The 26,943-nt window shown below is 41.9% G+C and overlaps 1 protein-coding gene across 1 annotated transcript; it reads left to right on the top strand.

Moving 5' to 3' along the window:
• The first annotated feature begins 1,456 nt into the window (after positions 1-1,456).
• On the top strand, positions 1,457-26,943 carry BPNT2 (3'(2'), 5'-bisphosphate nucleotidase 2). Its single transcript, XM_069779372.1, has 5 exons — positions 1,457-2,025; positions 15,170-15,329; positions 16,271-16,366; positions 19,330-19,491; positions 20,954-26,943. The coding sequence occupies exons 1-5, from the start codon at positions 1,639-1,641 to the stop codon at positions 21,223-21,225; spliced, it is 1,077 nt and encodes a 358-aa protein (XP_069635473.1). The 5' UTR covers positions 1,457-1,638; the 3' UTR covers positions 21,226-26,943.

Below are 26,943 nucleotides of genomic sequence, written 5' to 3'. Positions count from 1 at the left end.
TTCATGGAGGACTGTCTCCTGTGGGAGGGACCCCATGCTGGAGCAGGGGAAGAGTGTGAGGAGTCCTGCCCCTGAGGACGATGAAGAGGCAGAAATAACGTGTGATGAACTGACCGTAAACCCCATTCCCTGTCCCCCCGCGCCACTGGGGGGAGTTAGGTAGAGAATCCAGGAGTGAAGCTGAGCCCTGGAAAAAGGGAGGGGTGGAGGGAAGGTGTTCTGAGATTTGATTTTATTTCTCATTACCCTACTCTGGTAGACTGGTAATAAATTGAGTTAATTTTCCCCAAGCTGAGTCTGTTTTGCCCATGACAGTAATTGGTGAGTGATCTCTCCTGTCTTTATCTCGACCCATGAGCCCTTTGTTATATTTTCTCTCCCCTGTCCAGCTGAGGAGGGGGGAGTGATAAAGCTGCTTTGGTGAGCACCTGGCATTCAGCCAGGGTCAACCAGCCGCAATTACACAAGTTTAACATTTTTTAAAAAAATAAAATGCAAGATCCCAGGAAAACAGTTATACTGCATGATCCCTAGTAATTACTTCTTCCCAGAGTCACTACTCAGGTCTGCTTTTATAACCTGTATATCAGCAGACAAGAATATCGCTTGAGTAAAAGAATGTGTAATTAATTCAAACAATGCTGAATTAATTTTTTTTTGTTTCTGATATAACGTACTCAAAACTACTAGAGAGAATTAGAAAAGAGAACAGAAACAGAATCCGAGATTTCCTGCTTTCCACCCCAGATGTCCATCCTGGTCATAAACATGCAGTTCCACACTCCCCCAAACCAACTGAGGTGCAAAGAAAAGTATAAATTTAGACAGGTAGGCCTTTAGCGCATCACTTGGCTGAGAAAACGGTTGGATTTGCTTCATTCTACTGTATGAAAGGAATTCTTAACTTCGAGCCCCTTTCCTGCAGCACAAGGGGGCTGAGAGTCCCGAAGTTCCCTAACCAGTAGGTGAAAGACACGAGATGCTGCTCAGCAACGATGCTCAGAACCGTTAACGGCAAAGCTTCAGAAATTAAGCGGCAATTTATGCCAACAGCACCTTCCAACAGAAATCTCCTTCCCGGCCCGTCGTGCCGTCCTTCCGAGCCACCTCCGGCCCCAGCCCCCGCGGGCGGCCGCGCTGCCAGGAGCGGGCAGGAGCGGGCAGGGCCGGCTCCCTCGGCCCCACCGCTGCCCGGAGGTGCGTGCTCCTCACGCACCTGCTGCCTAGAAGCAGATGAAGAAAAAAAACCCCCGAAACCCACCCCAAACCGCACGTTTCAGGAGAACCAGCGGGCGCAGGGGAGTGTGCGCTACCAGGCAGGCCCGCGGCAGGGACCAGGAGAGCTCTCCCAGCCTCCTGCCGGGACACCCGCAGAGCAGGGGAACGATCGCGCTGCCCGCCGGGCGTGCGGTGGCCGGCGGGACATGCTCAGTGCGAGCGGCGGGCCCCGCCTCCGCCTGACCCGGATACAGACGGCGCTGCCTCCCCGCCGGCCCGCTGAGGAGCGTGGAGCCGGGCCGGCTCCGCCGCCGCAGCAGCAGCCAGAGGGAGCGGAGCGCCCCGGCGGCACCATGGGGCTGTGGTGAGCGCCCGGTACCGCTGCCCGCCCGCCCCGCCGTGCCCTCCTGCCCCGCGGCCATGGCCCCCATGGGGATCCGCCTCTCGCCGCTCGGCATGGCCGTGTTCTGCCTGCTGGGGCTGGGCGTCCTCTACCACCTCTACTCCGGCTTCCTGGCCGGCCGCTTCGCCTTCTTCATGCTGAGCGAGCCGGCGGCCGGCGGGCCCGAGACGCCCCGCGGCTCCGCGCTCGCCGGCGCCGTGGACCTGCGGGAGCTGCTGGCCGTGTCCGTCCTGGCCGCCGTCAGGGGCGGGGAGGAGGTGAAGCGGGTCCGCGAGGGCAACGTCCTCAACGCCAAGGCGAAGGGGAAGACGCGGGAGGGGGCCGAGGAGCAGCTGACGAGCGGCGACCTCCTCTCCAACCGCAGGATGTTCTACCTGCTGAAGGGCGCCTTCCCCGCCGTGCAGGTGGGTGCCGGGCTCCCTCCCGTGAGGCGGGGAGCGGGCTGTGCAGCGGGCCCGGGGCCGGGCACCCCCCCCGCCTCCCGCCTCCCGCCCGGTGCAGGGCTCCAGCGCTGGGCTGCTCCTCCCCGGCCGGGTGAGGGCCTGAGGCGAACCGCCGGGCTGCCGCGCCGCGGGGGCTCGGCCGCTTGCGGGGGGACACGCATCACCTCCCCGTTTTGTAACGGCCGACGGGAAATACTGCCCTAGTTTTGCGGTTTTTTCCTTCCCCTCTTGCTGATTCTGTGGCGGTGCCGCCTCACGGTTGTTGCCGTGGGTGTTGGGTTGCGGGGGAAGGAGTTGGATCTTGTGTAAGCGAAGCCGTGCGAGGTGAAACAGTGCTTGAAATAATACGGGCGTGAGGGGTGTGTGTTGGGGGGAACGCCGAGTCTAACCGTCGTGGATCGTGTGCTCTCTGCTTATGGATAAAGGTTACTTCATAGCGCCAGTTCTGCGTGTGTTTATGGTGCTGAGACTAGCAATGCTGTTATTTTCTTAATTATCCTTCCCGCCGTAAGCTATAGGCAGAGCTGGTAACGGGGAGAAGGGGTTGAGGATTTGAGGTTTAGGAACATAGCGTTACAGTATCAGACTTCTTAGCTCTCGTGGCTTTGGGACAGCAGATAAGCTAACAGCTGTGTCACACTGTGGATCACTGCCTACGTGGGCAAAATGTGTTTACTTTTCTTTCAGAGGTGTACACGCCTCCCTGCTCTCACTCGCTTCTGAGATCTGGGTCTAACAGTTCAGGTCGCACCCAAACCAGAGCTATACTTTAGAGGCCTTTCGGGTTTTGTTGGCTTTGTTTCCACTTTCGCTTAAGTAAATGGGAACTTCTCTTCAGTGTCTTGATGTTAAATTCTTTAGCTTTTTACAGTCATTTGAAACGGATAGAAAACCCTAAGTTTGGATTTCAGAGGTGGAGATTGCGTGCTTTTCCTCGACAAGTTGAGAAAAAAAGTAGCGTAGTTTATTTTTTGCTTAAGTTTAGTTACTACTCAGTGAGTTTTCAGTGGCTGTTTTGGAAGTTCGTCAGCGTTGTGTGTAGTTCTTTGGGGTTTGTTTTTGTTTTGTTTGTTTGGGGTTTTTTTAAGTTTGTAGAGAAGCTATTGAATATGAAATCTAAAGCAAACACCAAATTCTTCAGTATTTGAAATAAACTTGATATGTGATTAATAATCCTCTACAGAAAGATTATGAAGGTTATGTTCTGAAGATTGCTGGATTGTCGGTCACAGGCCCTACATTAAAGGAAGAAAAAGTATTGTCCCTTGTTCTCTTTTGCTATTCACTGTCCTCACGGAGCGAGGCATTACCTGTATTGCTGCCTGGAATCTGTACGCTTCCTCCCCTTCCACGGATGGAGGGACTTCATTAGTTCAGATGTAAGAGTTGTCTGTGCTTCTAGAGAAGGCTGGGGTTCGGTTTGTGCTTGAAGAGCTCAGGGAACTGTGTTGCCTGTTCTGTGTCTGTGGTCACATGCATAAACTCCAGTGCCTGGGGTGCATAGCAGTGACAGTCTGACTTGTGCATCTTCCTCTTAGAGGGTGTTAACTTTGAACGTCTGCTTTTAAAGAACTTCGCTGCTCCTTTTTATTTTCCCCACGGTCAACTTGTGCTGCTAGCCTTTAAAAAATAGTTGGTACTTTCTAGAGTGCAGATGTGTTCTCAAACACAGTATGAAGACAAAAATGGGTGTGTACATCTGTGGAACTGGAAAAAAATCAGGCATATTTCTTTTTCCTTTTTTTTCTTTTTCTCCTTCTCCCACCCCCCCTTAGGTTGACTGAGGTTGAGCACTGAGGATGACTAGGAAGAGTTTGACAAATCTTTCAGCTGATCTAGAGTTACTCAATCTGACAGATCAACTCTGGGATATTTAGTATTCTGAGTACATGATCTGCATAATAACAGCTTATCTCATGCAGCATTTAAAAAATATCCACTAAGCTGTATATACTGATAAGACATGGTGTCTCTTAAAGTCTATACTATTATGAAGATGTATTCATAAACATTTGTCCAAACCAAAATAAAAACTTTTGTTTTACTATATGCATGTGGCACTATACAATTTTCAGGTGTGAAGACAAGGTCTCATCTCAATCTGCAAATCCTTCATGTGTATCTTCAGCACAACACATCTAAAACTGCTGCTGTTTCATAGAACAGATCTACTGTAGTTTTGGTGTGAATATGAGGATTATAGAGGATTTCCCGAGACACCTTTCACGTGATGCATTATAAAGCTGTATCTTGTAAGAGGCATCGTACTTTATATCTGTAGCCTTATCCCTGTGTACAGAGTGACACCCCAGAATAACAAACATTGAAGTCAAATAAAACCCCTCTTCTCTTCTTGCTAGAGAAAATGCAGCGAACAAAAACTGTCAAACAGAAACTGAAAGAATTCGAAGAGTAAATTTATGCAAAATGCTGATTTACTCACATCATGGAGTCCTTGAGCCTAGCAGGGGTACCGCAACATTTAAAGTGGTGCCAAATGCTGCAGCCAGGAAAAAAACCAAACCAGCACAAAACCTGCATGCCAAAATATGGCTATAACGCAAAGGAAATGATCCATTAATTGTCCTCTAAGAATAGCTATGGCTTTCCAATGTTTAAAAATAACCAGGGGGAAAAGTAATTTGACAGAAATAAAGTTAAATCAGTGAGCAGCCTTGGATTCCCTGTATTGTGCTGCTGGACATCATAAGGGAAAGCATGCAAACAGTCTGTCTGAAGCAGATCTTCTCTTAAGGTGTGATTATTAAGAGAAGATGGAAGAGTTAGGCTTCTCCCTTGTGGAAGCTAAAATAAATCTGGAAAGAGTCTTATAATCCTTACAGTTGTGATTTAGAAAACACTTTCAAAATCTGAGGGGTGGAAGAGAGGAAAAAAAAACCCCATAGAAATGTTTTGCCTTTGTCTGCTCTTTTAAGTAAAGGTATTATCTCTACAGAGGAAGAGGAACTCCACTGCTTACATCACCTGCTCTATTTGATATAAATAGATGCATTTGCGTCAGTTCAAGACTTCTCACAGCTAGGTTAGGTAAGACCGAAGAGGAGGAGATTGATTCTGTTTTATCACTGTGTAGTAAATTGAGTGGTGTTGAGTATTGTTGTTATATCCCTTAGAAATAGATGTGAGAAAGATAAGGGAGGAAGGGGCAAGTCAGTTATTTCTAACTCAAGTATTACCCAGTGTTGTCTGATTGCACTCAACATCCATCAGTGAATATTTGCATGCATCTTCTATGAAGTATGTTTGTGCAGTTGATTTTAAAATACATTTAATGCTAAGATATATGCCGTGGTTTCTCTTGATAAAGTCCTCAACTGCAGTTACAGGCTTGAGGTGTTTACTGCTCCTGCACTACCAATGTGTTGTCTTTGTCTATTTGTCATGCTGAGAATGAGTTAAAGCTCTGATCCAGCTATAATCATCCCCTCTGCTCCTTTTCATTTTTTTTATCTTATTTATCTTTTCTGGGTTACTTCGCTGCTTTTCTGGTTGGTTCTCCATGCGGCCCCATTTATTCCTTGTGCACAGTGGCGGTGTGATAAAGACTGAGATGGGAATCAGGTGAGGGGATTAAGGAGATGCTCAAGCCAGCCCTGCTGCTGGGGGGAGAGGGGACTGGGGAGGCAGTGTTTCCAAATCCAGTTAAGAGACTGGACAGAAACACTGGTATGTTCTGCCCAAAAGAGCTTCTCAGTTTGAAGAGATGATCTCATTATACAGGGGTTTCAGCAGCATTACCTCATAAAAGAGCTTCTTAGAGCCATGCATCAGAGTCTTCCATTTTTCTAACTCTGCTTGTCCAGGGGTCAGTGTCAGGAACTTGATACCTGAATGTATCCAAGGTAAAAATGTAAAATAAAAGTTATTTAGGAATACCCTGGTTCACTTCACATTATGGCCCTACCAACAGCCTGTGTCAGCACATCTGAAGGAGCAGCCCTACTTGTTCACAAAGGTGGGAGTGATTGACAGAGGAAGACATGTTCCTTAAACAAGCACTTTGGCCACATTTCCTATGTCCTCTGACTATCAAAAAGCCAATCTTAGTGACCCACACAATTCTGCTATTTCGCTTCTACACTATACTAGCGTTATTTTCACAGGATGCAGAATTCAGTCTTATTTGCCAGAATGAATTCTGCCCTATACTCTCATTTTCAGCTCTTTGGGCTTAATTTTGACCAGTGCATTGATTTATGTTCTATAGTTGCACCAGCTATATGTCTTGTTTTCTAGTGTAAATCCTAGTCTCTCTTCAAGCATCTTTTTATCAGTCTGTCGTGGTTTAACCTCAGCCAGCAACTATGGACCACACAGGCACTTGCTCACTCAGCCCCCGGTAAAATGGGGGAGAGAATCAGAAAAGTGAGAAAACTCGTGGGTTGAGATAAAGACAGTTTAAGTAAAGCAAAAGCTGCACACACAAGCAAAGCAAAACAAGGAATTCATTCACCACTTCCCATGGGCAGGCAGGTGTTCAGCCATCTCCAGGAAAGCAGGGCTCCGTCACGCCTAACGGTGACTTGGGAAGACAAACGCCATCACTCCGAATGTCCCCCCCTTCCTCCTCTTTCCGCCACCTTTACATGCTGAGCATGATGTCATATGGTCTGGAATACCCCTTGGGTCTGTTGGGGTCAGCTGTCCCAGCTGTGTCCCCTCCCAACCCCTTGTGCCCCCCCAGCCTCCTCGCTGGTGGGGTGGGCTGAGAAGCAGAAAAGCCCTTGACGCTGTGTCAGCACTGCTCAGCAGGGACGAAAACATCCCTGGTTATCAACACTGTATTCAGCACAAATCCAAAACAGAGCCCCATACTAGCTACTGTGAAGAAAATTAACTCTATCCCAGCCTAAACCAGCACACAGTCTTGCCACTGCCCTGAATCTGAATGTTCTACCCAGTGAAGATGGATGATAAATACCTCATTTCAAGTTTCTGCATGATAATGCTGGAATTGGGTGTCAGTGTTTGAAATGGAAATTTAAGAACATGTCAGTTTAACTTTTAATGAGATTTTCCTCTAAATTAATTCCACTGTTTGAAGATTAATGTCTCCAAGCATACCTTTTTTTTTTTTTTTCAAAATCAAGCTACCTGAACTACTTGTGAGGTTTAAACCTGCTGTTTACAGACTTCTGACTACAGTGCCAGCTATCATACTTAGAAAACTGGAATTTCATCTAAGATGGCAAGCTGTGCATCTGATGCCGATTCTGTGGGAAAGATAGATATGTTAAAGAAGTAGGTTTAAAAACCAAAATGCTGTTTAAACTTCAGAAGGATTTCAGTGCTTTGCTGAATAAGTTCAGTAATTTATTTGTCTCTTCACGTTGTGAGAATGGCATCCTCAGGTCTTGGGTTTTTTAACAAAATTACCATTCTTCTGACCCAAATGATCTTAGCAGCTGGCAACAGGTTTCTAAGTAAAGCAAGAAGTGTGAATGTTAATTGGGTATCTTGGTAATAGGTGTTGTCTGGAGATGCATCTCTTAACATGAGTTTGAATTGATGCTAGATGACTTATGCTGTCTCTCTCTACATAAAATGAAATTAAAGCCTGTAACTTTATGGTAATGAGGTCTGTGATGATCTTTTCAGATGTAATGACAACTAGTTCATTTGGCTTGTGTGTATCCTGGGGGTGTTTCATCTGTCAGCTGAGCATCTGGAGGTTTGAGTTTCTTAGTAGTGTAACCACTCACGAACAGCAAAAGTTTTCTCAGTGTTATTTATTGTATTGATAGACTTCTAATCTGGCTTTATTTTGATGTTTTTTTAAAATGAAAAGTAGTGTTGCAACTCTCGTGACAAACTAGTCATCCCTTTCTCTTTGCTAGACTTGCATCTGTATATAACTGTAACAGAGAATTTTGCCATCTACTGAAACACGTGTGAGCTAATGAGCAAGTGGCTTTATTACTTTTACTGGCTTTAAATTCTAGTTGTTTCTACAGATTACTGGAGGAAACTTTGAATTCTGTGATCCGTGCTGATTCCCCCTGTTGCATTTTTGTTGTTTTCACTAACTTCTATTTGTCTTAAGTCAGTAGAAGCAGAGTTGTCATCTGATACGTCTTTACCATTTGTGAAAACCTGTTTGTTTCACTCTGCTTCCTGCTGTCTTAATGACCAAACCACGTAATGAGTTTTGATAAGTAGTAATTGAGCTTTTTGACATTTAGGCTTGTCCATATTCTTCTTTGCACATCCAGTAATCTTGTTCCTGCATGAAGTGACGACTTCTTATTAAAATAAATGAAGATGTAGTTGATGGTAGAGGAAAACTTCTCTCTGCCTGGACTTCTGTGCCTTGAAAAAAATGCGTGCCTCCTTTATCTGTTTCGTGGCATTATTATAGAAGTATTTGTTGTTTTCACTTCAAATGAATGACAACATGAGACCAGCATTTTTTATACCTTTTATTATTTTATATATTAGTCTATTTTTATACCTTCCATATTTATATACAAATATACTTTATATTTTTATTAAACTTTATTACCTTTTAACAAGCTATTTATTTAGAGGATCATGTGACTCAGCAAGATCCTCTCTATCCTTTCATAACAGAATCTACCTTGCTAAAACTCTTTGTAAATTGGACCCTAGCAAGAGGAAACTTTTTGAAAGGCATGAAGGTCACCTGTAAAAGCTCATTTTTCCTTTCTAATAGGTTGAGGTAATCTAAGGAGGAAAAGAACCCTTTCAAAAGGAAGCAGCTGGCTTTAAAAATGTCAGTGTATTGAATAAAACTAGAATTTTTTACTATGCTGGCAAGGCTACTATTCAAACTGTTTAAAGCTTAAAGGCACTTTAAACTTAAAAAAGGAAGTGATATTTTGATTTCTGAGTTTGCGTTCTTTTCAGTGTCAAGTAACATAAGCTTTCAGGAAGCAGCTTTCATTCATAGTGAAAACTGCTGCTCACTGCCCCAAAATTCAAAAGTTGGAGGGATCATGAGTGGTCCTGGCTGCTGGTGAGCTAAGTCTTGGTGTGAATGCAAGTCCTTCCTTCTGTAGCAGATTCTGGAGCCCTGTTTCATAACCAGGATAAGTTAAATACTTTCCTTGGTTATTGGAAATACAGTGGTTTGACTGCTTCTTGCTCTTCCGGAGAGTGCTCTCCTGTTGTGCATATTTATACATCATGACTTGTCAAGCGGGTGTTTACGTTCAGAGGTTTTGGCATCTGATTCCTTCACACAATTTGTGTATGTACAGATGCTGTGAGAAGATGAGACAGCTTTCACCTCTGATATATTTGAGGGAAAAAACAGAGAAGCTGAGCAAATGGAGGTAAAACAGTCTGACTTGTAGTGTAGCGGGCATAAGGGCATGTTGCTTTTTGGTGAAGCACGACAGCAGTGGTTGGAGGGGTGAGGTGTGAGGCTTGGCCCATAAGCGGGGGAAAGCCCAAAGGCTGCTGGTTGAAGTGCTCTCCCCTGAGTTGTGACATCTCTGAAGCACAGTCAAATAACAGCAAATCAAGTACAGTCCCGTGCAGTCATCTAGTAGGTCAGTATGCCTTTCAAGGTGCTGGTTTCTCTGGACATTAGTGACAGGGGACATATCTCAGTCAGTGTCCTGGTTTAACCCCAGCCAGCAACTAAGCACCACGCAGCCGCTCACTCACTCCCCCCCACCCAGTGGGATGGGGAAGAAAATTGGGAAAAGAAGTAAAACTCGTGGGTTGAGATAAGAACGGTTTAATAGAACAGAAAAGAAGAAACTAATAATGGTAATGATAACACTAATAAAATGACAACAGCAATAATAAAAGGATTGGAATATACAAGTGATGCACAGTGCAATTGCTCACCGCCTGCCGATCGATGCCCAGTTACTCCCCAAGCGGTGATCCCCCCACTCCCCCCAGTTCCTCTACTGGATGTGACGTCCCATGGTGTGGAATACCCAGTTGGGCACTTTGGGTCAGCTGCCCTGGTCGTGTGCCCTCCCAACTTCTTGTGTCCCTCCCAACTTCTTGTGTCCCTCCCAACTTCTTGTGTCCCTCCCAACTTCTTGTGTCCCTCCCCACTTCTTGTGTCCCTCCCGATTTCTCGCTGGCTGGGCATCAGAAGCTGAAAAATCCTTGACTTAGTCTAGACACTACTGAGCAACAACTGAAAACATCAGTGTGTTATCAACATTCTTCTCATACTGAACTCAAAACATAGCACTGTACCAGCTACTAGGAAGACAATTAACTCTATCCCAGCTGAAACCAGGACAGTCAGCCAGTAAGAAGGGATCATTGTTGTTTTATTGGTTGTAAATGTTTGCATTTACTTATTTACTTCTGTCCCTCCGCTCCGTTCCTCCATCTCCTGTCATGTGAATGCAAATGGCAAAGTTAAGTTTGAATCTTGGGTATGCATAATGCTTACACTGCATAACCACCAGTGAAGTGGCTGTGTATGTCATGGAGAGTTAGTGCCCTAATAAAACAGAAGAACAAAGTCAAACATCTATTAATGTTGTACTAGCGTTCCCCTGTGCACGCTATTTTGTCTGGGCCTCCAGGCTTTCCATTTTCATGGTCCCATTCAAATCAATAGACTTATTCATTGAATCATAGAATGATGGAATAGTTTGGGTTGGAAGGGACCTTTCAAGGTCATCTAGTCCAACCCCCCTGCAATGAGCAGGGACATCTTCAACTAGATTAGGTTTCTCAGAGCCCCATCTGACGTGACCTTGAATGTTCCTACGGATGGGGCATCTACAATATCTCTGGGCAACCTGTTCCAGTCTCTGTTCTTGAAATGTAATACATGGAATATTCTTATATTCATATTTGGACTAGTGAAGAGTATCTTTTGTTGTCACCTAAACTGTGGGGTGTTTTTGTTCTGTTTTTACCTTGATAGCTTAATTAGTATTTCTTCTTTATAATACAGGTGGGATAGTATTTGTGTTGCTCTTGTTTTGTTTTCTATTTTAATAAAACAGCACTGAGATTTGGATTTGAAAGGACTTAATTATCAGATGAGGATATTGACCCTCAGGAATAAAGAGCTGTTCTACCTCATCTTTTTTCAAGATACTGGTTTCTTTGCACGTTAAAATACAAAATGAGTATTGGGATGAATAAGGATGTGGGGAAGGAGGGGGAGTAATAAATTCAAATAAAATTAGCTTCCCACCAAACACTAAGAAAAGCATTGCATTCTCATGTACTGATGTTTGGGGTTTTTTTAATAATTTATGTATTTGAACAGAAACTTCTATTTAATTTTTTTAGCATATATGTTTTCAGTTTAATTTATCTTTAATGGGTGAATTCAAAACCAAAACTACAGCTGTGTCCTACTCTTTCAAACCAGGAAAAAGCCTGAGTTTGTTCACCTCGCCACAGACAGCTACCTAGTATTCAAGCAGTTTTGTTGGGTGATGATCTGCCACATAGACATCACGAAGTGCTGGTAGGGAGTAGCCCAGCACAGGACAATGAGCCACTGTGAGGTTCCCTGAAGACTTTACGTGGTCAGGACTGTTGGCTGTTTGTTTCGAGTACTGTGTTTATCCACACGGGTTTGTAGTACACTCCTGAGTTGCTTCCCGTGTCTCCGAGCAGATCTGTATTCCAATCACCAACGTGCCAGAGGAGAGGGTGCAAGGGGCTTCCGAAGGCTGGGGACACCTGGGTGTTTCGGAAGGCACACCACGTGCTGATCCCGATGTTGCTGTTGGACCTCTGCTGCTGGCTGCTGTGAGCAGCATCCCTCATCCCTTACGGGATTCCTGCACCTCTCAGACTCGTTTTGAAGAAGCTCTGTGCTGGTGAGATGCAGCCAGACTGCCTTTTTTATGAAATAATTTTTTTGTTGACCTTTCAATAGTAGTCCATTCACCTATTTATATGTGTTTTATTAAATCTCTGTGTTTGATGCAGCTCTTTGTGAGGAGGGCTTTCCCTTCCAAGTAGGACTGGGGAAGATTGCTTAAATGTAGTTAAACTCAGTGTCGGTGGGCAGCTTACAGAGCTTCCCGAGACAGGTTTTTACAGCTTACAGCTGTTAGTTGGCTAACCCCAAATAACTATTTATTTCTGTCTTTGGCTTGCTGCCTCAAGTTCTTGCATGATGGGTTGCTATCTAAATCTGACTCTCAGGAGTAGGCAAAGTTATGTATATGATAGCAAGCATGCAGACTTTATAATTATTTACATTAACGTGGCAGTTTGACTCAGAGTGTCTTGCTGGAACAAGCTCTGTTGTCTGAAACATTTGGTGTTGTGATTGTCTTTCTACCATAGCTGCTCCCAATTTCTGAGTGAAGACTTGGGAATGCAGTCAAATACATATCCATATCGCTTCAGAAACGCTTGAAATGTAAGGTCGTGGCCTCTGGAGGCTTCCGGCAAATGAGAATGACAAGTAGAAAGGGAACATTGTATTAACACAAAGGTATGTTTTCCAGGTTATATTCTCATGCATTAAAAAAAAATAAAGTGCGGGGGGCGAGATAAGTTCCCAGCATTAAGGGTTGGTGATCCTCTCTCAGGCAGCTATGTCTGGCAAAACACATAATGTAGCTTTAGCTTCCTAACAATAAATAATCTAATAACTGCGTGTGGTGGAATAACTATGAATTTCTACTTGGACTGTAACTTGTGGAGTATTCAGCCAAGGCTACAGAGTAAATGGTGGTATGAATGGAAAACTAGTGACCCAGTTGATTTTTTTTATTTTATTTTATTTTTATTTTCTCCAGATGGCTTTGCAACCTGATCGCTATTCCCCCCCGCCCCCCTTTTTTTTCACTGGCAGACTAATTGTGGCTGTTGAGAGAGACTCCTCAGAAGCATTATAAATACTGCAGCGTCATGGCCACCTCTGCAAAAGTTGAACTACTAGGAGGTCTTTCTCTGAAAACAATACCTTTCAGATAGTTTCAGTCTTTTAATATTAGTGTACTGTAACAACAGGTTTAACAAGATATTCTTCCTTTTGGGTTCCAACCCTTTAACTTTTGGAGGCCTCTTTCTTCTGTGGAGGAAATGTTTTTGGTTTTTGGGTTTGTTTGGTTGGTTTGGTTTTTTTTACAGTAATAGGCTGTAGTGGAACTTAAACTGCCCAGGGGCTGTGTTGAGGCTGCCAAGTCTGTGGGACTGGTCATCCTGACTTTGCAGGACTGTTTTCCCTAGGGGAAAACACAATTGTCAGGTTTCTTGTACAGTGACAGATGTTTAATTTGTAACTGTCATGGCAACTTCAAGGACTCTGTGTTTGGCACACAATGCTTCAAATACTGGTTTTACATGAGAAGACAGCTATGATGTATGGCTGGAGTTGCTGCAGTTCTGCTTGCTTTCTTTTTTTGAATTCTCTTGGAGAGATGGCCCTTAACCCTTTGCTAATAGTGTGTTACAGTTGAGGTGTGTGATGTCTTTTCTTGTCATGATGTGAATTATGTAAAAATCCTGCTGATACAAAGACTGTAACATTCAAATGTAGTCAGATTGTTTCTTTATTTTCATTGTCTTTCAAAGTCACCTACCTACAACATCTGTAATAACAAGTTGGTTTAGTTAGAGGGGATTTATCTGGTCTAGCAGTCAGCTGAATCTGAGCTAGCAGTCTTGACACTACCTGTAGCAAGTAAAGGGAAATCAGTGGTTCTAGGTTGTAGACACATTGTACCCCATGCGTGCCTACTATTTTGCCTTGACGGGACACAAGAGCTAGTCAGTTTGGCATCCATTTAGAATTATATTAGAGGAAACCACCTTTAAAGTTAGCAAGAGTAAAAAAGCTGGTTTTCCTAGTATTCTTAAATGTCCCAAAAGTCCAGATTTGTTAACTCAACTTCAGACATATAACCTACACATCTAAGCCATAAGCATCATCATCCTACTAAGTAATTAGTGGAGTGCTATGTTTCTGAAGCATTCACACAGGCTGAAGCTAGAAAGGCATAGCAATGATTTTGTTTTTATTGGCAGTAGAAGGAGCATAGAAATACTAGTCTCCTACTGTAACTAAGGTGCTAAAAGTAAATGGGATGAATTTGTCTGAATTTCTGTTAGCACTACTTATGTCCAGTTGGATTACAGCTCTCCTAAAAACCACGTTTACAGTGGTAGTAAGCTGGTATGGATGGGTTAAGACAGATTGATCCATATTTCCCCAGCAGTTCTTCCTGACAGGTTATGTCGTGTTTTGTAACATGAGAGATCATTACATACAGTGTTTTGTGCTAACTGCATCTCTTGTGATCCAGAAATACCTTGCTATTGCAGTCACAATGACATTGTATTGGGTTTTGCAGAACGTTCTTCCATTCAACAGACTGGGACTGTGTGCTCTGCTACTGGACCAAACTCTATTTGGCATACTAAAATGCCCTCTGGTCCAGAATAAAATTCATTAAGCTAGGCAGCCAATGACAGTAGGCTTAAATGTGACCTTTGATTTCTGCTTATAAATGTTCTTCATGGGCCTTCTTAGGTCCTTAGCCCAACTTACCCTAAAGACAGGTAAGGAATATTATTAGCTTGTTTATAAAATAACATTCATCTCGCAATGTGTAATGGTTACATCCAGTTGAGCTGCTTAAATTGCTAGTTGTAACTCAATGCCGGAAGCAGGAATATATACTAGGGTTCCTACTCCCCCAAGTCATACTATAGTCTGCAAAATATTTGTTGATAAAATATCTGTATATTTCAATCTGCATCTACTGATGTGTATAAATGGAATATTAGACCCCTGCTGTATCTGTATACCACGTGACTCTGCAAAGTCAGATGTTTGGCTTGTAGTCTTTGAAGCAACTGCATTTAACTTTTGATTTAAAAAAAAGCTGTGATTCATACTGTGAGAATGTTCAGTAGGAAGAGTTGCAGCCAAAGAAAGTGTCCAGCTGTGGTGTGGTTCGTAGTAAAATTCTGGATTGTGGTTTTCCATTGCTTGTTGCTTGATGGTAATAGCTTGTGAGTTGCTGAAAAATGAGTAGTTTGTGCATTTTTAGCTGGAGGTGAAGGGAGAAAGAGAAGATCTGAGCAAATCTGTAATTTCTCTGAGTACCACAGTTACTGTATCTGATAAGTTAATGAAGCTACTTTTGTTGTCTCATCATAGATAAACTCTGAAGAGCGTGTTGATACAGCTGATCAGGAGACAGTCTCTTGGGATCGCAGTATTCCTGAAGACATAAAACAAAAAATACAGCCTAAAGAGGTTCCAGCAGAAAGTGTTACTGTCTGGATCGATCCATTAGATGCTACACAAGAATACACAGGTAGCTGATTCTTGTTGACAAATCATGTGTGTAATTCTGATGTCTGCCTTTTATACTGGAGAAAAAATAGTAAGTATTTAAAATGACATCTCTTGTTAAAGTGTGTTATGTCAAAACTAGTGTGATTTAATTGAACAAATTGCATCATGAAATCTCTATAGTTGTTAGACCACAGCGTTTACTTTCATATATTCCAACTGTGAAATTACTGTGGTGTTCCTTGGAAGTAAGCAATTGCTAAAATAAATGGTAACTGTAATTTATGGATTTTGCTGGATTTACACATTTCTTTATTGAAGTTATTACTGTGGCAACACTAAATATCTCAGAATATTTTGTTTGTTTACTTAAAGGGAATACTAAGTAAACATTCTATTTAATCTGATAAAAATTGTTATAGTTTTTCAAAAAAGCATTCATAATTCAATCTTCCCCTTTTTCAAGTGTTTTAAGATGTCACATAAGCAGTTCAAGGCAATCCAACTAAAATTCTTGCTGATAAGTACTGAAGAACAAACAGAAAAATGGGGATTTTTTTGTGAGTATTCCATTGATACAGTCACCTTTTCTGGTGAATGTTCTTCGGTATTTGAATTATCAGCTTTGAACCAATAGAGGACAGGAGGTGAGGCAGAGAAGGGAGAGTATAGGGGCACAGATTTCCATGACAATACATGCTGCATAAGACACGGCTGTTAACATTAGACCTGGTAGGATAGGTTACATCTACTGAACAGGAAAAATTGCTGGAAAACTGAAGTCTTTAAAGTTGTTTGAAAACTGCCAAGGTTTTTTGAAGATACAACAAAGTTACATAATTGTAAGAGGCAGAATATAGACTAGTCTTCAAAGAACAACTTTTCTATAATGTCAGATCTGCTTTCTTTTTGTGTTCTTGGCATCTGGCTGTAAACTTGCTCACTTTCTCATTTTGCCCACAGAGGATCTTCGACAGTATGTCACAACAATGGTTTGCGTGGCTGTAAATGGTAAACCAGTAATAGGAGTGATACACAAGCCGTTCTCAGCATATACAGGTATCTTTATGCCTTCACATATTTCCAGCATCTTCAGTCATACTGTTAATTAAAATTTGATGTTTAAGAGAACATCTGTAGGTATAAATGAGAAAATAGTACCTGGGGCAAAAGAGCGCTGCTGCAGACCTCAGAATTAGAGCTGCAGATGTGTTCTGTGCTGTAAAACCACAACGGGAAACGATGCATTTAAAACTAACTGAAAATGTGTTTAAGAATTAAGATCCCTTCAGTTGGAGCGCTTATAGCAAAGCAAAGTGAAACCTACACATACTGGCCAGTCTTACATGTGCTATTAGTCTTTAGCAGAAGAGCACTTTGCTCATTCAGCAGAAGAACTTTGGTCCGTGATATTATACCCAGAAGCTGCTGTTTATTCAGTGTGAATAATAAAGATTGATTAAAGATCTTAATGGCAACTGTTTGTGTGTAACAAGCAAGACTTTCTAGCATAGCCTCATTGACTATCTGACATGATTTTAATGCCACAACCATGAACTAATTAATTCTTTAGTATTAATAACGTATCGGTGAGCGTAGCTGCAAGCTTGGCAATGTGTATGCACTTCTGAAAGCTTCAAAGTAGTTTTAGCATTCATGTCTGTTGCGGGTTGACCCTGGCTGGGTGCCAGGTGCCCACCAAAGCCACTTTATCACTCCCCCTCCTCAGCTGGACAGGGGAGAGAAAATATAACAAAGGGCTCGTGGGTCAAGATAAGGACAGGGAGAGATCACTCAGTTACCATCACAGGCAAAACAGGCTCAACTTGGGGAAAATAATTAACTTAATTTATTGCCAATCAACCAGAGTAGGGTAATGAGAAATAAAACCAAATTTCAAAACACATTCCCCCCACCCCTCCCTTCTTCCCAGGCCCAGCTTCACTCCTGAATTCTCTGCCTACCCCCCAGCAGCACAGGAGGATGGGGAGTGGGTGTTGTGGTCAGTTCATCACACGTTGTCTCTGCCGCTCTTTCCTCCTGAGGGACAGAACTCCTCACACTCTTCCCCTGCTCCAGCGTGGGGTCCCTCACACGGGAGACAGTCCTCCAAAACTTCTCCAGCGTAGGTCCTTCCCATGGGCTGCAGTTCTTCACGAACTGCTCCAGCATGGGTCCCTTCCACGGGGTGCCGTCCTTCAGGCACGGACTGCTCCAGTGTGGGTCCTCCACGTGGTCACAAGTCCTGCCAGAAAACCTGCTCCAGTGTGGGCTCCTCCACGTGGTCACAAGTCCTGCCAGAAAACCTGCTCCAGTGTGGGCTCCTCTCTCCATAGGTCCTGCCAGGAGCCTGCTCCAGCGTGGGCTTCCCATGGGGTCACAGCCTCCTTGGGGCACCCACCTGTTCCGGTGTGGGGTCCTCCATGGGCTGCAGGTGGATATCTGCTCCCCCGTGGACCTCCCTGGGCTGCAGGGGGACAGCCTGCCTCACCACGGTCTTCCCTATGGGCTGCAGGGGAATCTCTGCTCCGGCACCTGGAGCATCTTCTCCCCCTCCTTCTTCACTGACTTTGGGGTCTGCAGGGTTGTTCCTCTCACATGTTCTCACTCTTCTCTCTGGCTGCAGTTTCTCTTGCACAGCAACTTTTTCCCCTCCTTCTTAAATGTGTTATCCCATCGCTGATGGGCTCGGCCTTGGCCAGCGGTGGGTCCATCATGGAGCCGGCTGGCATTGGCTCTGTCGGACATAGGGGAAGCTTCTAGCAGCTCCTCACAGAAGCCACCCCTGTAGCCTCCCCCGCTACTAAAACCTTGCCACACAAACCCAATACATTGTCTTACCATATATTTGAAACAAGAATTTCTGTTCTCATTTTCCCTTAGGCAATACTGACCTCTAGAGTTGTGAAGTTATGCAGTAGCTCTGGCACAGAAACTAATTCTGAATAAATGTATTTCCTATTTGTTCTCTTTTTTTGCCCACTGAATGCTCAATATTTTGTGCTAAATATTTTACTGTCTTTAAATATGAACTTAATTTCCAGTCATTTAAGTGTGTGCTATATTCCAATATGCTTTGAGAATCTTGGGGTTATTGGAACATTTTTCTAACTATCAACATCTACCTGAAGAACTGTTTTTTTAGGACTGTAATTTTGAAAATTTATCTCCTTTAGTGATAGTAAAGTGTGAAATGCTCAGACATGATATCAGATGAGGTGCAATGAAGTCTGTCATTCTATGTGAACAGTATTCATTTCCTAAGCTGGAAATAACAGTATGTTGCAAGTAGGATTGTTCCTAATACTACCACACAAACACAAAGCAGTAAAGGGCAGTCGGCATTGTTATTACACATAATTCAGTCTGTTGCCATACAATCTGGCCCTCTACTGAGATGAAATTGCTGGTTAGTCTGCTAAGTAAATGTCAAATTAATGGTTAGGGGATGCCACCTACCAAGCTTGGCTTTGAACTTCATGATGAAACAAGTGGGAGGTTGTGTATTCTAAATCCAGTCCTCTGAAACACACCATCAAATGTTTTCCTTAGTATTACTATCCTGCTGAGCTATTTCCTTCCTTGCTACCTGCTTTGAAGGATAGTGGGGCTTTTTGTCCTTATAAAAAGTTTGTTTGAGGAAATACTGGATCTATTTCTGACTCAGAGCCATCCTTTTAACTTTGGTGGCTTTCCAATTGTAAGTTCCAAATATTCCTACTTGGGATTTTTCCCTCTTACTCTGTTTTTTGGAAGTATCACACAAGAATAGTTAGGTATGGGATAATGCCATAAGCACAAAAGTGTGTGTTTGTGTGGGTGCTGTTTCTCTTTCTCTTCCACTTGTGTGCACATGTGGGCATGCACCCCTTCCTTTTGTCAGCCCTAACCCTCTTTTACAATAGGGAGAGAAATTAAACCAGAAGCATCAATTCCATTTTCTCAGATAAGTATCCTTTTATCTTTACAGTTAACAGAGATTGTCTTTGTAAATCTTAGCAGAATTTATGTTTTTCTTGTAGCCTGGGCAATGGTGGATGGTGGGTCAAACATAAAAGCTCGTGCCTCCTACAATGAGAAAACTCCAAGGATTATTGTATCCCGCTCCCATGCAGGAAAAGTTGAGCAGGTTGCACGGCAGACATTTGGAAATAAGACTGTGATAATCCCCGCTGGTGGAGCAGGTTTGGTTCCTTAAGCATCCTATCCATTTTATTGCTTCCAAATGATTTAAGGGGATAGCTGTTATTAGACAAAAGGATATAACTGTGGCACCTCTTCTTTTTCCCCACCTTTTGTCCTTCGCATCCCTAAAAGCAAGCACTTGACAATGGGACACAGTTTTTTCCTGTATATAGAAACCTACATGCAAACTTAGTTCAGGCTTCAAGCTATTCACAAGTTACTATGTTAGTGAACCTAAGCCTGGGCCAGCAATGTTCTTGTGGTCTTTTCATTGAACCCACTGATGTGCATTCATTGAAGGCACTGGTGCCTCTGTGGAGGAAAAAGGGGTTTGTGACCACATACGGAATCATGGAAGAGAATCTGTTGGTTCTTAGTTAGCTAGTAGTATGTTTCATTAAACAATTTTTTTTTTTTTTTTTTGAGAAAAAGCCATTAAAGCTTGGTACTATGTCTTGCATTTATGTCAAAAGAGAAAACTAGTGTCACTGAAGGCCATTTTTATGTGTCTCATGTTCAGTCCAAAGACGTTTTAGCTTAGCTTTTGTAAGCTTACACAATATCCTTGTGTGTGTTGCTGACAGAATGGAAATATATGAGACACTAGTGTGAAGCCATTGCTGTTTCAAAGTCTTAGAAAAGCCATGCAAAATTTGAATTTTACAGAAATGTATCATTCTATGTCTTTAATATGGGAAGCTAGAGCTCCGTTATGAATTGTTTAGTCAAGAAGATGTTGCATAGGTTCCTGACAATGAATCTAAATGAGTTTTCTTATGATAAAGGAAGTGAAAGTGTAACTGATTATAGCAGATCTTCTCCAGGGCTTGACTCTGTGTACGAAGATAAAGAAAGGAACAGTTTAATGAAACAAGGATTTTGGTTGAACACTTGAAAAATTGAAAAAATTCCATAAAAGAAAGAATACTATTTTGAGCAATGACTTTGTACTGCATAATGTATGATAAAGAGGAATGCCCTGGGCTGAGTGGTATATGCATCTTCCTTCTATTGTAATAAAAATCCAGGAAGAAAAAGGTTGACTTCAGCATAATACAGAGATTGAGAAATAAGTGAGTGAACATTAAGAGCAAAACTGTATTTGAGTTTCTGGTCTTGTTCTTTTAATGTGTCTCTAGATAAGTCTATAGCATATTGGTAAAGGCTGTCTAAAAATAATGTGTCTCAAATACCCAGGGTTTTAAATGGGGTGCAGTGGAAAAATCTTGTTGGGGGGTGTGTGGGGGTGTGTTCCTTTTTCAAATTTTCTCTACAGGTTAGAAGGCAGACAAAGTTTATTGATGCTTCTGCCATTATACTGGATGGCATGATGTAATTAATGACATCACTTTCCTAAATCTTTTATGTGCATCTTAACACTTACTATTAGATTTATCCTTTATGAGGAACAGGAAAACTTGGTTTAATTTTTTTTTTTTAACTTCTGCCTGTTTCTTCTAGGTTATAAAGTGTTGGCCCTCCTTGACGTTGCTGAAAAGAATCAAGAAGAAGCTGACGTGTATATCCATGTCACCTACATTAAGAAGTGGGACATATGTGCTGGAAATGCAGTGTTGAGAGCATTGGGTGGCCATATGACTACCCTAACTGGTGAAGAAATTAGTTACACTGGCTCAGATGGCAATGAGGGAGGACTTATAGCCAGTATCAACATGAACCATAAAGCACTAATTGAAAAACTTCCAGATCTAGAAAAAACATCACACAAATAAACTTGACTGATGGAGAAGTACAAGTTGTGCTTTTGTAGCCTCCGAATGCTCTGTCTGAAGAAGCAGGTGTGAAAACCTGCTGGGAAAGATGCACAGCAAAGCAGAGCAGTTTGGTGTGGGTTTGGGGACTATATAGTGCATTGGGTTTCTTCAGTGGTGGTATTTAAAAAAGAATAAAATAATAATAATCAGAAGTAGAAAGGGGACTGACTGCCTCACACCTCAGTTTCCACATTGTTTTTTTTTTTCCAGACTGTTTTTATGCAGTTCTTATACTCAAGGTGCATATACAGTATATATTGGTGAACGTAGGTGAACTAAAGAAAAATCCAAATTTATTCATAAAATAACCGAAGTAGTTCTCACAGGAATTTCTTGGAACCTTTTACATCTTGTTACTGTAGCTGTAGCAACTCCATAATGAATTAGGTAGGAAAAAAGGTTGATTTGTATAGGCATCTGATAACTCTGTAAACAGTTTAGCAGGAAACATGACCCTGTGTTCTGTATCCCCTGAACAGAAAGCACAAGAAGGTTGACACAAATTTATATGCAGCAGCAATTTATCTTTGACAGTGTGGCATTCCTTCTGCTTTTTAAGAGGAAAAAAAAAGAAATGTTCTATACTGTTTTGACTTTTTTCCTGAAGATGTAAACCAGTTTAGTTCAGATGGGTTGTGAATATCAGTGGTTTATTAATCAGTGTAATTATTTCCATATACCTTTTTAAAAGAAGGCAGTGTTTCCTTGTATAGTTTTTAACAGGTACTTCTTGTCCTTGGTTTCTGCGTACAGTGTTGAAGATGCATGCTAGATTTTTCTCTGATGTAGGCCTTGCTCATCATTTCGTATTTGTGCCTATAGAAACAGCCTCTTCCTTCAGTACCTGTTTTTTTGTTTGGGTTTTTTTTTTCCATTGGATAGAGTCATATGGAATGAGTTTAACAGATATAGTAAGTTGATTGGTTGTTTCCATTTGCAACATGACACATAAACCAGCAATTTTTCTACAACCCCAGAAACTACTTTCTGTCTTTTTAGATTAAGGTGCACTCTTTTCTGCAGAAAGCTCTTGAGCCATCCCTAACAGCTTGCAGTTACTGGTTTGTGGAAATTTACATAGAAACCATTTAAACTTGAATCTGTTTAAGCAAGTTTGAAGAACATGTGGCACTTGAAGTACAGCAGGGCCTGCAAAACTTCGCTGAAAAACATTCTTTGTCAATCCAGCATACGCAGAACAGAACATGGGCCCTTTGATATCAAATGACAATTTGTTGCATCTCTAAAATATGTGGAACTCTATCTGCAAAATTGTAACCATCTGTATTGTTCTCTGCATCCCTCTGAAGGGTTTTAGAAGGTTAAAATGTACCTGTTTGAATTATCAGTAGATAAGTTTCCCATCTCTCCTCAAGAAAGCTAAAGTTCTTAGTTAATACAGATGTTTTCTGTTCAAAGTTTATTTAGTATAAGCTTAGGCTGTTTAAACTAAATTCTTAATTACTTTCAATTTAACTTCTTTCATCATACTGCTGTTCTGATTAAAAAGGGGTTTTTCTCCTTACCTAAGTAGCAGAGCATGTCTAGATACCTCTTTTAACTTCTAGCTAATGTTCACATTTCCGAAAGACGTCCTCACATGTTGCATAACTACAGATACAGACTTTTATTTTGTAACCTTACTGGCAAAGTAGACTGAAGCTTAGTCTTACTAGCCTTTTGGTACGGGTAGTTTTCCAAGAGAGCTGTTTTTCCAAAATTGACGCTATTGCTGCTGTTTGAAAATAGCTTTTACACATGTAGATAATACACAAAGCAACTTAACTTCCAATTTTTAAATTTAATAAACTACTATATGCTATGACTAATAAGTGAATATGCCCTCTTTAAAAAGGGTCTGATCTATTTTGAAAAACTTCTGGAGCTTCCAAACCTCAGTGAAGAGTAAAAATCCAGATATTTATCAAGGCTTTAGTAATATTTTACAAGAAGACTGCAGCTTTTTTTCCTTCAGGCTGATTTAAATTACTTAAGGCCTAATAAAAAAAGCAGCTCCTCTGTTTATTAGTTAAAGGACACGGATTAAAATTTAAATATGAGAAATAGCCATAGTTAGCCTAGTATAAAAACCTAATTGTGTCACAGAGGTTGAATACACAATATTTAAATAGGCAATTAAGACAGTCTGTGGCAGGTTGTGAGTTTAGATTCAGGTTGAAATCGTGTAAACTTAGCTTGTGAAAATGTGACTGCTTTTATTTTGGGTACGATTCTATCACTTCCTTGCATAAGCTGTGATCAGACTTAGCTTCTGTATGAGAAATGAAAAATAAGATGTTACATATTGCACAAGGGCTTACCTGCATCTTAGTTGAAGATATAGAGCAGTAAACAGAAGTAGTTGCCTAAATTATTTTTCCTTAGGAAGATAAGGTACAAAGAAGAGCTTCAGCCCTCCTTTCCTTCTTCCCGTATGCTGGCTAAAATACCTAGTCTGCCTTTAGGAAGACATGCTTGTTTAGAGCCATTTATATCCTAAATTGCTTTGTTGTAATGGATTACAGTGTTCAGTACCATTCGCAGTGGACCCTTATTGGCCAAAGCTCACTTCTTGTGAAAATGAAGAAAAGGTGAGAGTGAGGTGCCCAGTTAATTACTTCTGGTACTTGTCAGGCATGAGCCTGAGCTCATGCAGCTTTCCCACAGCTGAGGCCCATGGTGGTGCTTGGAGTCTCCCAGTCTAGTTTAAAGAGGAACTTCTTTGATATGAGAATAGGTAAACACCTGGTAAATAGCAGTTTCTGATGTCATTTTACAATAAACGGAACTCTTATGCAGACCAGCAAGTATTCAAAAGTGCTTGCTTAGTGCACATGTGCCAGTGCACTTTGATATTTGTTTGTATAGTGTTAACACTCAGTATATCCTATTTCTTTGACTGTGTTTACACTGCACTTAGAAAAAACATTTCGCTGTTCTGGTTTAAATACTTGTTTGGTCTCAGCTGTGTGGATGTGACTTAAGCTTATGCCTAGAGTGGTAGGAAATCATACTGTACCCATGTCTATGTTTCACTACTGGGCTAGAACATTGTTCTTTACATTGTAGCCTTTTCCACATTAAACTGTCATACTGGTTTTAGGGATGCTACTTAAAACAATTGCATGTTGTAGGTGGGTCCTACAAAGTATGTCTTTTCTAAAAATTTTAATTAAAAAAAAATCATGGTATCATTCTAGCTCCAAACAAGGGAAGTAAGAGAATGTATTATTTTAGCATTGGTTTTCCAGTGATGGATTTTTTTGAGTGGCTATTATGATTAAGGTAATTGCAAGTGAAATTATTCTAAAGCCGTATGTATTTTCTCTTTTCATTCTGCTAAAAAGAGTGGATGGTAGCATAGATGATACCTCATACAGTACCAAGAGTCCTAACTTCCATTCCTTGAATGAATGTTTTAGAAATAAAAGGACACAGAAATAAAAGGGTTGAATATTGTACTTAACTGTTTTTGAGTTTAACCTGTTTGCCAGACTTTTATAGATGGAGTTTTATAAAAGAGCTGTTTGTTCTGATTTACAGAGCACGTAGTAATAATGAAAATATTTAGCAGAGATGGCTTACTCAGATGGTGAGTTAACCATCTAGGTGAATCTGCAAAGTCATCTAGTGATATTGTTTCATATATTTGCTTTTACTTCATGCTCATTAGAGTGGACAGATATTCTAAGTGGCTTTAGGTGTGAGAAGAGATTTTTTTTTTTTTTTTTAAATGGCCAGTGGTTGGAGATCAGGGGCATGGAGGGGAGTCAGGACTGGAGTTTATCTCTGCTTTTTTGTTTATAAACAAACGTACCCCAACATCTTTGCGGCATCCTCTTATCTGTTGGAGTTGAACAACAGCAGTGCAATACTGTACACTCGTGGTGTAATAGTGTAAAACGAGTCCACATCCCCCAGAGCAGTGCAATGAGAAATGACTGAGTGTTGTGCTGGGCCTTGTCTGTTATGCCAGCTGAGGCTGGCTGCTTCGTTGTCTCGTAGATGTTGTTCCAGCTGCAGTTTCTCTGATGGCAAAACTGCTTTTGTAGGCTACTGTCTCCCCAGTTATGCCCAACACCTTTGTGGATCTCTTTTCTAAAGTAAACTAGAGAAGTGGAGAGGAAAGAAGCAGATGATTGTGCTGGAGAAATTGTATCGGAGAACACTTATTTCCATTTCTTGATTTAAATTACATTGATAGTTTCATTTCTCTTGTCCTTCAGAGGTTAGATAACCATACAGTCAAGATTTAATGGACCACAGGTAAATGCCTGCGTGATTTTAAGCCCAGGCATGATGCGGGTGGGGGAGACTGCCTCTAACCAAGGAGAGCCTGGATGGATGCCTTCCTGTCAGGCCATTCACACTGAGCCTTTTTTCAGTGCTTTGTTGTAGAGACCTAGGCCCTTTCACACAAACAGTTGCAGATTTGACTTTACCAAAGTATCATTCGTAGTCTATCTTCTGACCTGCTCTCCTCAATGATAAAACTGCGCTATATCCCCTTCACTGTAATGTAACTTGCTGAGACAAGACTCTGGTAACTGAGTCAATTGCTTGACTTTTGAACCACATCTTCTGTATGGCAGCTCTTATAATGAAGTGCTAGAACCTGCTGCGAATGTCTTCCCACCTTACAAGCAGGTTGTGCCACTCATGGGTTGTATCGAGAAACTGCTGAAGCCTTATACTTCGTGGTTTCCAGATGCCACGCCAGCTCTTTCAGCTCTTCTGAGAGCGGTTCAGAAGTGCTCATCCAACTTCCTTCCAAAGCTCCCCCTGGAGCCAGCAATTAGCAGCCACTTTTCCCTCTTTGCTGTTCCTCATTTTTCTGTTCCTTTCTGATTCTTGCTCCTTTCTTAGTCCATATGGACAAGAAAAATGAGAGATCAGAGGTGCAAATACTCCCAGAACAAGAAAGCCACAGCAGCAAACTATCCAGTTTATCCTCAGGCTGTTAACGTTTGGGACCAAGGTCTAAGGTGGTGATCCTGCCAAAAGTGAGATAGATGGCCAACAAAATAAAGGCATCTTGAAGAGAGCTTCATGTGATTGGTGGTACTGGCCATACAGAAAAGATACAAGTGGAATAAGGAGAAGTTAAACTGCCTTAAAAAGGAGAAGGAAACAGCTTTTCAGTGTAATGTTACAACCATTATGGCATTTCTGTCCCTCTGGGTGCAGAGCTTTGTCGCTTATGAAAGAGGCTCCATTGGCCCTCTGTGAAAGACCTTATTTTGCTGAAGTCAGTAGCGGCATTCCCACTGAATTCAATGTGAGCAGAAGCAAGCCAGATAAAACACGAACAGTAAATTCAGCTAAGTTCTGAAGAGGTCGGCTTCTGCCAACAGAGCAAACAATCTGGGTTGTGTTAAACTCACCTCTGGCGGCTTCAGTCTACGTTACTAGAGAACTTGGAAACATCACCCCGGTGTCTCAAGGTTCTAAGTCTTTCAGGGTTTTTTTTATGGTCGTCTGCTGCTACAGCTCACTTTCAGATAATATTGTTTTCAACCCTGATGGATCCTTATTTGTAATTCACATTTCTTCTTTCTCCCCAAAGGACCAGCAACACTCTGGCATTTTTCCTGTTGTCCCACCAAATTGTATTAGCATTTTCCAGTTGTGTGCCAAATTGAAATAACAATTCTATAAATAAACTCTCTGAAAATA

Source organism: Haliaeetus albicilla, chromosome 3, assembly GCF_947461875.1.
Source record: "Haliaeetus albicilla chromosome 3, bHalAlb1.1, whole genome shotgun sequence".
NCBI lineage: Eukaryota > Metazoa > Chordata > Aves > Accipitriformes > Accipitridae > Haliaeetus > Haliaeetus albicilla.
The sequence above is the reverse complement of the archived record's forward strand: the minus strand, read 5'-3'. Positions and strand labels throughout refer to the sequence as shown.